This window comes from Nicotiana tabacum, chromosome 11 (assembly GCF_000715075.1).
Source record: "Nicotiana tabacum cultivar K326 chromosome 11, ASM71507v2, whole genome shotgun sequence".
Lineage (NCBI taxonomy): Eukaryota > Viridiplantae > Streptophyta > Magnoliopsida > Solanales > Solanaceae > Nicotiana > Nicotiana tabacum.
In genome coordinates this window covers 9,735,864-9,746,919 of record NC_134090.1, presented here as the reverse complement: position 1 = coordinate 9,746,919, position 11,056 = coordinate 9,735,864, and the positions used below count along the sequence as shown (strand labels likewise).

General features: G+C 35.0%; 2 protein-coding genes across 2 annotated transcripts; one reads left to right on the top strand and one right to left on the bottom strand.

Annotated features, from left to right (window-relative positions):
* Positions 1-307: 307 nt before the first annotated feature.
* LOC107822799 (peroxidase 17) lies at positions 308-2,417 on the top strand. Its single transcript, XM_016649362.2, has 3 exons — positions 308-622; positions 711-902; positions 1,719-2,417. Exons 1-3 carry the CDS (start codon positions 416-418, stop codon positions 2,331-2,333), a joined length of 1,014 nt encoding a protein of 337 aa, XP_016504848.1. The 5' UTR covers positions 308-415; the 3' UTR covers positions 2,334-2,417.
* Positions 2,418-2,722: 305 nt separating this feature from the next.
* On the bottom strand, positions 2,723-6,945 carry LOC107822800 (uncharacterized). The gene is made up of 7 exons (XM_016649363.2): positions 6,711-6,945; positions 5,001-5,070; positions 4,722-4,881; positions 4,217-4,298; positions 3,879-4,095; positions 3,345-3,409; positions 2,723-3,094 (listed from the first exon to the last, which is right to left on the bottom strand). The coding sequence occupies exons 1-7, from the start codon at positions 6,813-6,815 to the stop codon at positions 2,834-2,836; spliced, it is 960 nt and encodes a 319-aa protein (XP_016504849.1). The 5' UTR covers positions 6,816-6,945; the 3' UTR covers positions 2,723-2,833.
* Positions 6,946-11,056: the final 4,111 nt, after the last annotated feature.

Here is an 11,056-nt window from a genome sequence, read left to right as displayed (position 1 = left end):
AATATAGGATTCGAGCTCCGGAAATGAAAAAAGAAAAATTGCTGACTAGTGCTTCCCCTTTTAAGTGATCTTATACTATACGAGTCTAGATTAATTGACCAGAAACACTTTCCCTTAATCTGGACTAATCAAACAGTACACATCAAGTGGGGTTCAGTTAGTTGAAAAATCAGAAAATAAATGACAAAAGTGATTTTCAAAAATTATGCAGAGGTCATGACTATACCCTACACACCCTATTTATCACCCAACCAAAACAAACTCTTCACAATTGGCCTATTTGTCTCCCCTATATAATACTGACAACACATGCAAATCAGGAATTTTTCCCCATACCATTCATCTCCCTTTTCAAGAACCAATATAACAAACAAACAAAAATCAAACATTAGTAAAAAATATTCAAGAATCAAGAATGCCTTATAGCCATTTTTTCTTCTTTCTCCTTATAAGCTTAGCTTTTGCAGCTATGGCTGCTCCTACACTTAGGCCAGGTTTTTACACGGAAACATGTCCACAAGCTGAATTTATAGTCAAAGATGTGATGAAAAAAGCAATGAAAAGAGAGCCCAGAAGCTTAGCCTCAGTGATGAGATTGCAGTTTCATGATTGCTTTGTTAATGTAATAGTAAACATTTCAAGAATCCATTTTTTTGTTGCTGTATTTGAAAATTCTTGTTTTTGGGTTAATTTTTGTTTTATTTTTTTAGGGATGTGATGCTTCTTTGTTGTTGGATGATACACCAAATATGCTTGGGGAGAAAATGGCTTTATCAAATATAAATTCACTGAGGTCTTATGAAGTTGTAGATGAAGTTAAAGAGGCACTGGAAAGAGCCTGCCCTGGTGTTGTTTCTTGTGCTGATCTTTTAATCATGGCTGCTAGAGATGCTGTTGTTCTGGTATATTTATATTCTCATCTTTTCAACTTCCATTTCCAAAAAAGGAAAAAAATCATCTTTTTTGGGTGGTGGTGGTTAGGCTTGGCGTATCAAAGTTGCTGTCATATAACTAGCCTACCAGCTAATTAGGGCGGGGGCAGGAGCAGAGATAGAATTCTGACTTTATTAGTTCCGAATTTTGAAAATACGACTTTAAAATTTAATGTTTGATTCTAAATTAAATATTTGTACATATTTAATGAACGTTTTAATACGAACTACTTTGTTTGAGCAAAAGCTATTCGAAACCATAGCTGGACTTCTGGTTCCGTCGCCCCTGGGCAGGAGAAGAATAAGGATATAATCATATAAATATGTATCTCAGAGTAAGCTTAATTATTTTGTTTTTTGATAAGGTCAAAGCAAGCTTAATGTAAACCAAATAATTTAAATAATGATGGTGTTCGGAACAACTTGTGTGTATTTTGATTATGTTGTTGCGTACTTGCTACCTCCCACTCGCACCAGCATAGGTGATAGGAAGCTCTGCCCATAAAAAATTAGACAGACGAGAAGAAATCACATATATTTTTTTTGGTCTCTACCGAAATTTAAGGAATACAAATAATTCATTGGTATACTAAGTCCTTGATCATTGTTCTGTATCATTACAAATTGAGGAGTGAGTAGGGGTAAAAGAAAAGGGAAAAGGAACCCCAAATGTTGTACTAGTAATTATGATGAAAAATCTCCTCTTATTCATTTTCTTTTTCCTATGCTGTCTTTTGAGTTACTTGGTAAAACAGAGGATCTTATTTGTTTTAAACTTTTACTCAGACTGGAGGTCCAAATTGGGAAGTGAAGTTGGGAAGGCTAGATAGTTTAACAGCAAGTCAAGAAGATTCAAACCAAATCATGCCAAGTCCAAGATCAAATGCAACATATCTCATTGATCTTTTCAACAGATATAATCTCTCAATCAAAGATCTTGTAGCACTTTCTGGTTCTCACTCCATTGGCAAAGGAAGATGTTTTTCTATTGTCTTTAGGCTATATAATCAGTCCGGCTCGGGCCGGCCTGATCCTACCATTGAACCAAGATTCAGAGAAAAGTTAGACAAGCTTTGTCCACTTGGTGGAGATGGGAATGTAACAGGAAATTTGGATGCAACACCTGAAGTATTTGACAATCAATATTTCAAAGACTTGGTAAATGGTAGAGGGTTCTTGAATTCAGATCAAACACTTTTTACTAACCCTTTTACTAGGGAATATGTTAGAGAATTTAGTGTAAGTCAGGAGAAATTTTTTAAGGCTTTTGTTGAAGGGATGATAAAGATGGGTGACCTGCAATCTGGCCGCCCAGGTGAGATTAGACGGGATTGCAGAGTGGTGAATAGCCGTCGTCCGCGAGTTGAAGTCTTGTTTGAGACTTCAAATAGAGGAGAGTAACCACCAACTGAATTGGAGAAAGGTTTGAAAAAGTCTATTGTAGTTTTATGATCAGAATAGTATCAATCAGATTGTTTCTTCTGATGTTTTATGGGCTTTGTTTGGATTTTACTTAAGTACTTCCTCGCTGTCTATGAAGGGTAACCTTGGTGTAACTAGTAAAGTTGCTGTTATGTGACCAGGGGTCATGGGTTCGAGCCGTGTAAACAGCCTTTTGCAGAAATGCAGGATAAGGCTGCGTACAATAGACCCTTGCGGTCTAGCCCTTTCCAGACACTATGACCGCGCATAGTGAGAGCTTAGTGCACTGCGCTGCCCTTATTTCTTGGTTGGCCGTGGCTGCTCTTGTATAACAAAAGACTTGATTATACAATACAATAAAATATATGTAACAGTCAAACAAATATTGAATTTGAATTAACAATACAATAGGTAACAACCATCCAAACAGCCTGAAAGACTTGAAGAGGGACATAATTCTAAGCCCCTGCTTTTTAAATTCACCATGTAAATGAAGGGAGAACATGTGTAGGATATGCATCATATTTCAGGGCAAGAGCACGTACAGAATTATCATTTGCAACTTCTCCAAATTTACTAAGTTCGAGTTCAGTAGCATGAACTCCACATGATGTGATAAATAGAGATGCAATTCCAGCTGCATTTGCGCCTTTGATATCATGGTGCAAGGAATCTCCTACTCCAATACAATCCGAGGCATCCACAGCAGCAGCCATATCCATAGCTGACTTGTATATTATCTGCAACGAGCTCGTCAGGAGATAGTTCAACGATGTTCAGAATATATCAATTGAGAGAAAGAAGCACAACATCAGACAAATAATGATCATGTATTTAAGCACTACATTCATGTTATTCCACCAATCAGGGGCGGACGTAGAGTATTAGTTATGGTTTCATTCAGTAGCTGTGACTCAGATCAGTATCAAATGTATTGTGGTAGAGTTTCGAAGTCAAATCTATAAAGTTAAAATCTTGAATATAACTTACCTTATGTGGTTTACCCATCCATTTTACTTCACCTCCAAGTTTTTCATATGTGGCTGCCAATGTTCCTGAAAAATAAGTCCAAAGAGAAGAATCTCAGTCTTGAATCTAAAGATGGACAAAGACAAGGTACAATGTGACAGGTGTCTGCATGGCTTTGGTCTAGTGGTAATAGTAAATGCGCATTTAGTCATGTGTGGGCTACACTTAGGGGCTTCGAACCTTATCATAAATAAAAGCCTATATTTAAGAAAAGAAGGATAGAGCGCCCCCATTATCCACTAGTTCGGAAATTTCTCGGGTATAGAGAAAAGGTACAAGGTGAAGGGGAACCTTGGAGCAATGATCAAGTTGTTTTCATGTGACCTATAGGTCACGAGTTCAAGCCGTGGAATCAGCTACTGATGCTTGCATTAGGGTAGACTGCCTACGTCACACCTCCTTGGAGGCGGCCCTTCCCTGGACGCTGCATCAGGCTGCCCAACGTATAAAATAACTCAACCAGCGAAAGCGTGAGTGCAAGAAAAACATTCTTACCGGGCATAGCACGTAGATTTCCAGGCTCTATAGTTACATAATCAGGATTTGCTACCACCATTGGAATTTTCTTAGAAGCACATTGCTCCAGTATCTTCTCAAGGTCATCAAGATTCATTGGAAGTGTGTCACCAGAAGAAAGGCCCAAAGCATCAGTTCCGTGAACCAAAATAAATTTGGCTTCCTGAACATTTTCCACTACTTCTAGTCCGAGGCCCTGAAGTAAAAAACCAGAGCCACCAACCAGTTAGTTGAGAAAGACTAACATTTTCTTCCGGTTCAAACAGTAAAGAAAACCTATGGATATTATTCTAAGGAACTCGAAAAGCTATATGTACCTCGAGAGAGATAGCACCCTTGTCGCTCCAAGTCATGTGAATGCATGATCTTCCTAAAGAGGCAAACCATTCGTCGTCTCTCCTGATCATAATCAAATGTAATAGAACACATTCACTTACATATCTGATAGAGAGTGGATGTGATTTTATTAAGTTTTTTTCATTCGAATTGACAGTCCTAAAAGCAACACTGTAAAATAAAAATGACATAATGCGAGGGATGAACGAGAGAATTTAGCAGCGATAGAAGTTGATGATGACTACGTGAGACGGTGAGAGCAGTCATTTGGTATATCAAAAATCAAGCGAGACATGCATAATACAAAGAAATTTGAAGCACCATATATTGAAGCATCTTAATTTGATGATCAATAGAAACTTAGCGAAGATATAAATACAGAACAACAGACTTAGTCTAATCCCATAAACGGGGTCTGGTCAGCGAAGAAATAAATCATTATATAATTTGCTCAATATCTACTTTAAATGTAAAAAAGTATGTAACCTTAGAAGATACTGATGTGTTAATTCTCCACTGGTAATAACACCAACAAAGAGTGATGTATCAAATCCAAGGCTCTTCAATTTTTCCAGGGTTGTAGATGCTCTTCTTGAAGAATTACTAATGATTACCATTTTTGCACCATAACTTGCCAACTTTTCCACTGCTTAATATCATTAGTTAGACATTAGGAAAACTAATTAAAACAGTAAGGAACCACTGAAAGGTGTGTATATACAAGCTTAATTACCAAAATATTAAAGCTAAGAGATGAAAACGTACACGTCGAAATGGCACCAGGATAAGGTTGTTTCCCATCATGAAGTACTCCAAACTGATCAAGAAACCACGCCTGAAGTAAAATTTTTGGAAACTCTTCAGGAATTCCAATAATGTGCAACTTATATAAAACAATTATAACCACTTCAGATCCCGACCTTTTATAACGTGCGACACGACGGCAAATCTCGGTGTTCAACTAAGTTTAGACAAATCCGACATTTTTGAAATGATGGTGGGACAAACCACGTGTCTCCTTGCATAACATGGATTCCAAACATTTATGATCTGGATGTAAATGAGTCGAATGACTTATCCCTCGGTCTATTGGTGAACCATCTTTCCAGGGATTGTGAAAGACGTTCTACTAGAAATATTCTTGTTATTGCTTGACTCATATTCCCCAAAAGTGGATATTGTAATGTGTTTACAATAAGATTTGCACATGATCTTTTTTTTCCTTCCAAGTTCCATCTCCATTTGATTTTTTCCCTCCTCACTACAAGAACAAAATCCTTCGGGCTTGGCTGGGTTGTTTCCTTTGGAACAAAAACCCAGCCCAACACGAGCAATTAAGAGAAGCCCGGCCCAGTTCAGGAACCGGCGGGCTCACCCTTAATGAGTCGGATTTTGAAAGACACATAGAAATTGGTAATAACATGCAATTTTACGGGGAAGTATACAGTTAGCTACTAATTAATTAGAGATGAAAATACCCCTGTGCTAGACATGGGTTCTCTGTAAATATTAATGACAAAGTGTCCTGTCAAGTCCTTAACTTCATATGTGTAGTGTAAATGTTAAGGACATGGGTCCTTAACTTCATGTGTGCAGACTGCAGTGTAAATGTTAAGGACACCATGTCCTTAATATTTACACAGCACTCATGAAGAAAGGGTAAAAACGTCATTTCGTATTAATTTTAATAGAGTAGCGGCTATTTTTGCTCAACATTAAAAATACCGAATAAAAAATAAATACCATATTAAAAAGTGGCTATCCCACGCTATATCTACCAATTTTACTACATTATCATCAGTTTGAGCAGAATTCTTATAAATATACCGCTGCACCTCACGTATGATTAAATCTGATACTATAAAGACTAAACCTTCCGATGAGAACCCAATGTTCTGTAATCATCCCATTTTAATTTAGAGGAATTAAACAGGAAAACTACCATTGTTTGGTATAGTGTAAAATACTTCTTTTGATGATTTTCTAAAGTTTTGTTGTCTCAAATTAATGAAATTGTTTTCCTAAACTAAATAGCAAAGGAGGGAAAATAATTTACATCATTGATGGGCGCAAGTCATTTTCCTCTTCATCTATCTTTTAGCTATATGGTTGTTTATTAATATGTCCAAAGAAAATTAGACCAAAAAAAAAAAAAAAATTGTTTTGCAATGTAACTAGAAACCTACGCAGTAACCTACACTATGCGGTAAAAGGGATTATTTATCCGCATCCATGTTTACATCAAACCATATAAACTTATGATCGTTAAGTATTTGATGAAGTAAGAATATATATTAATAAACTATGGTTAAACTTTAAAGTAATAGAAATCTATATCCAAACACATGTCATATATTTATTGGTTTGATATAATTATCGAGTGCGGATAAGTTTTCAAGAAAATAGAAATGGTGAAAACCAACGAAGGATTAGATGTTTGGAATATTTTGTACTAAAACTAAAGAAGCACAATACCTTGAATTGACGAGTTTCAGCAAGCTGTTGAATTCCATTCAAAGTTTGAATATTAAGCTCGTTTAGCTTTGACGATTGAGCTGATAAGCATGTTCCATTCATCATTGACCTCTAATTCTCTCTCTCTGTGTGTTTGTACTTTTTTGGTTCTTGATTTCGACTTCTTCTCTGTTTTGTCCAATTGATAGCTACACTGGTCAACGCCAACCACCTTACCTACTTAAAACATAGGGCACACCACCCCAAATAAATAAAATAACTTAGTTATAGATATACTCCTTATATATATTTCTAAACAAAACACTTGGTGGGCGTTTGGACATCAGAATTGTGAAAAACCGAAAAAGGTGAATTTCTTCTTAAGGGAAAATGGTATTTAAAAATTAAAGTTGTGTTTGGATAAAAATATAATTTAGAGTTATTTTTGATTTTTTGTAAGTGATTTGGGTGAATTTTGAAAAATAGCCTTTTGGAGTTTTTTCAAATTTTTAAAAAATTCCGAAATTCAACTTCAAGTGAAATTTGAAAATTTTATGGCCAAATACCGATTCCGAAAAAAAAAAATTAAAAAGGTTTCCAAAAAAGGAAAAAATTTTCTTATGGCCAAATAGGCCCTTAATACCCTAACTCTCGAATTAGTTATGAACTGGGGAATTTGCATCTATACCCGCTTTTTGTGCCATGTTTTAACTTGTATCCGCTTTGCCAAAAAAATTGCAAACGTGCCCGCTTTTTGCATAACTTCAGCATACGGGGCTGAAGTAACAAAGACAATCACGCAAAACTTCAGCATTCTAGTAGACGGGCCTGAAGTAGCAAGTGTGCTGAAGTTTTTGTTTGTAATTGCTGAACTTAAGCATAGTAGCTGAAGTTTTGTTCTCTATTTGCTGAAGTTTTTGTTTGTAATTGCTTTTTATTTTTGTAACTGACGAAAGTTTTTTGTTTTTGTAACTGACGAACTTCAGCTCTAGAGCCATACATTGTAGCAGTTCAAATACGAAAGGCAAAATAGCCATACAAGTTTCATAAATATCAAGGTCCTATGTAATTTCTTATACAGTGGGGTTCTGACTTGGATCTTTAAGAAAAATCTCAATAAGAGTATATCCAATATCAAAATAATCATCTCCCAAGTCTCAGTAAATTTTAATATCTGTTGTACCAGTTACGAGGTTTTATTTTCCTCCTGGGCTTGGCATCGAGGAATGTCAGAACAACGTGAGAAGAAGTTTTAGGTAACTTCAAAACCTCCTCTGATGCCTCTTCTGATTTATGAGCATAGCTCTCCAAACAATTGTCAGTTTTTTCAACACTCGTGCATTCTTCAGAAAGAACAAGAAGAAGAAGAAAACGAAGGAGGAGAAGGAGGAGGAGAAAGAGGGCTGGAGTTATTTAAAAAATGGGTACAAGTTAAAAGTTTAAAAAAAAATAGGTATAGGTTAAATGGGGATGACCAAATAGGACGCCCGTGCAATTTTTACTTAAACCTTATAGTATTGGTACTAGAAGTCCATGCAAATTCTAATTTCAGTAAGTAGCAAGTTCATAGGTAATTTTAAAGTTTTAAATTTTAGTTCTATATAAAATAATAATTAAATTTGATTATAATGTTATATGACATGGAATACACTCACATGTGTAAAATTATCGATTAGCATTTCGCATTAAAAATGTTGATAATATTTTATATTGGAGTTGCGTGCTCTTATAACAATTTAGATTTAATGTGTAGCGACAAGGGGTTTAACTTGTAGATAATCATGATATGTTCAATGGAAGTTTCAAGTTGTTAAATACGAATGATAAATACTTGCCTTGATCCAGTGTTTCCACCAAATGATAGCAACTAACAATGTTTGAATGATTTACTGAAATGAAAATATGTGTGCACCATGTCCTGCATCTATTTTGTTATAACAAGTTATTTATTATGTTAGCTGATTAGGTTTATTATAGAATCATTACATGTCACATTTAATTGATAGTGTAAAAAACTATATATTATCAGTGCATAAAAGTTAAACTCAATTCACTTGCGACTCTTCGTATGGACAAGATTGTGAATATGTATGGTAAAGCACAAAGCTAAGAACTATATTGCCAAATCAAATAAGTACTTAAAACATAGTGCAGCTAGTTGTGCTGTTGTAAAATTCAAGAACGACATGGCTTTAACTGTTTAAGAACACTAACAGGAACTTGATTATTATAATTTTCTAAGAATTACAATATTATATTCTATAATGTTCTTATTCTGTTGTAAAGAACACCACACATCCATTATGTTCTTTATTCTGCTGCACGATGTGAATTTTCTATTGTTTTTCATAAAATTATTTGAGAAACTTTATGATCCAGGAAGGCAGAGAATCAATAATGAAACCAACAATTATAGCAAGGTTTGTTAACTTTTTAGGTACATTATACAGTAGGCTATATGAATTCAGGGGCGGAGCCAAGATTTCAAGTTTATGGGTTCAAAATTCTAATCATTTTAAGTTACTCGGTTTTAAATTAATAATTTATATATATTCAATGAATTCTTTTAAGATAAATACAGTGTTCGAACCAAAGTTACTTGAGTTCGGTTGAATCCGCTCCCGGCACTCTAGCTCCACCCCTGCATGAATTATTGAAGCTATTGGGAAGACACATCAGAATCAAGTAGCAGCAAAACCACTATCCAGTTCTGGAAAAACTATATTCCATCCATTGCTTATGATCAGCAAAACAAGGAGCTACAATGCTAAATTATAATAGTTGTGGATTCGGTCATAGAGGGGCGAATTCAGAATTTGAAGTAGGTTTCTTAATATTTACAAGCTAGATCCGTCTCAAGTAAGATAGTATCGGTTATATGAATATCACTTCCTAATTAATTCCTAGCCGTTAAAGGTTAAGGGGGTTAAATCTATAATGATGAAATCTTAAACAGACCAAATTTATATAGCTATAGTTCAAATGCCTCTTTTGTTCCTCCCGTGGCATGCCTCTCCGACAGCAAGCGAAAACAAAAGTCGCAGCTTCGCAAACCAGCAATGGCCTGTAAATAAGTTCAGAGAAACAAACCAAAGTAAAGTAAGTTATCAAGTACTTACTTTACTTGATATTTGAAAAACCGACTTACTTGGTTTGGTTCTTTTTAGGGAAAAACCGATCCAAACCGAACTATGAACACCCCTACCGGTGGATTAGTTGGGATAACTATGTGCAAACACTATATGTTGGATTTTGGAAGAAGCCCAAACAAAATACTATGCTTTAACCTTGAATTGGGGAGCATGTTTCCTCCCCAACAACAATAACAATCCAGTATAATCTCATAAGTGGGGTCTGGGGAGGGTAGTGTGTACGCAGACATTACCCCTACTTTGGGAGTAGAGAGAATGTTTCCGATAGATCCTCGGCTCAAGAAGACAAAAAGAAACAATAGATTAGTAACAACAACAAGTAACGACAACAATGACCAGAAAGATAATACCATAATGAACTACCTTAAGCGGAAATCCCAAATTCTCAATAAAATGCTTGCATAAAATACAAAATTGAAGTTCGGATTAGGATTTCGTGATAACTTGTGGAATAAAAGAGTCTGGAAATTGTAATCATATATTATTTTTAACATGAAATAGATTCTTACATTTAACAAAAGAAAACTACCAATTAAACTAGAATGTAAAGGTAAAGAACTGTACTAAAAGTGCAAACAATTAATATTTACTGTAAAATTTTTAAAACATTATATAAAAGTATACATATATATAGGTGTAATAATAAATTTAATATAGCTACTTCTATAATCGGTTTGGTTCGATATCTTTTTAATTAAAACCAAAATCAAACTAAATTTGATCGGTTTTTAAATTTCAAAACCTAAACCAAACCAAACCAAAAAGTATCGGGCTTTTTGGTCGGTTTGATTTGATTTTCGATTTGGTTCGGATTTTTGAATTTTTATGAACACCCCTATCCACAGGTCAATTATCTCAAAATACCAAAACTCACAAATGAGCAACTAAAAGACTAGTTGCCATGGAAACACAAAAATCAAATATAAGATTCATTTTAAGAAAAATATATATTTTACCTAACACGCAAAAAAAAGAAGCAAATTGTAAATTCATTAGGTGTTTATTTACCTCTTCTTTAGACCGGCAACAATAGATTTTTTTTTATCAAAACGATTGATGCAACTATTACCAGCATGGATTTGAAAAGTTTCGACAGGAGTACTAGCAAGAGTGAGATTTAAGACTTTCACCGTCATCCAGTACATATTAAAGGTTCCCGACAACGAATAATTCACTTTCTCAATCTACAAAACCTTGTACTTGAAAGCCTGCGAG

Bases quoted from the DNA above. Each gene is read 5' to 3' on its own strand.
- LOC107822799 (XM_016649362.2), top strand. From the start codon at position 416: ATGCCTTATAGCCATTTTTTCTTCTTTCTCCTTATAAGCTTAGCTTTT. The intron at 623-710 runs GTAATAGTAAAC...TTATTTTTTTAG, and splicing joins TTCATGATTGCTTTGTTAAT to GGATGTGATGCTTCTTTGTT. The intron at 903-1,718 runs GTATATTTATAT...ACTTTTACTCAG, and splicing joins CTAGAGATGCTGTTGTTCTG to ACTGGAGGTCCAAATTGGGA.
- LOC107822800 (XM_016649363.2), bottom strand. From the start codon at position 6,815: ATGATGAATGGAACATGCTTATCAGCTCAATCGTCAAAGCTAAACGAG. The intron at 5,071-6,710 runs GTATTGTGCTTC...ATTTTACTTCAG, and splicing joins CTGAAACTCGTCAATTCAAG to GCGTGGTTTCTTGATCAGTT. The intron at 3,095-3,344 runs GTAAGTTATATT...AGCTCGTTGCAG, and splicing joins GGATGGGTAAACCACATAAG to ATAATATACAAGTCAGCTAT.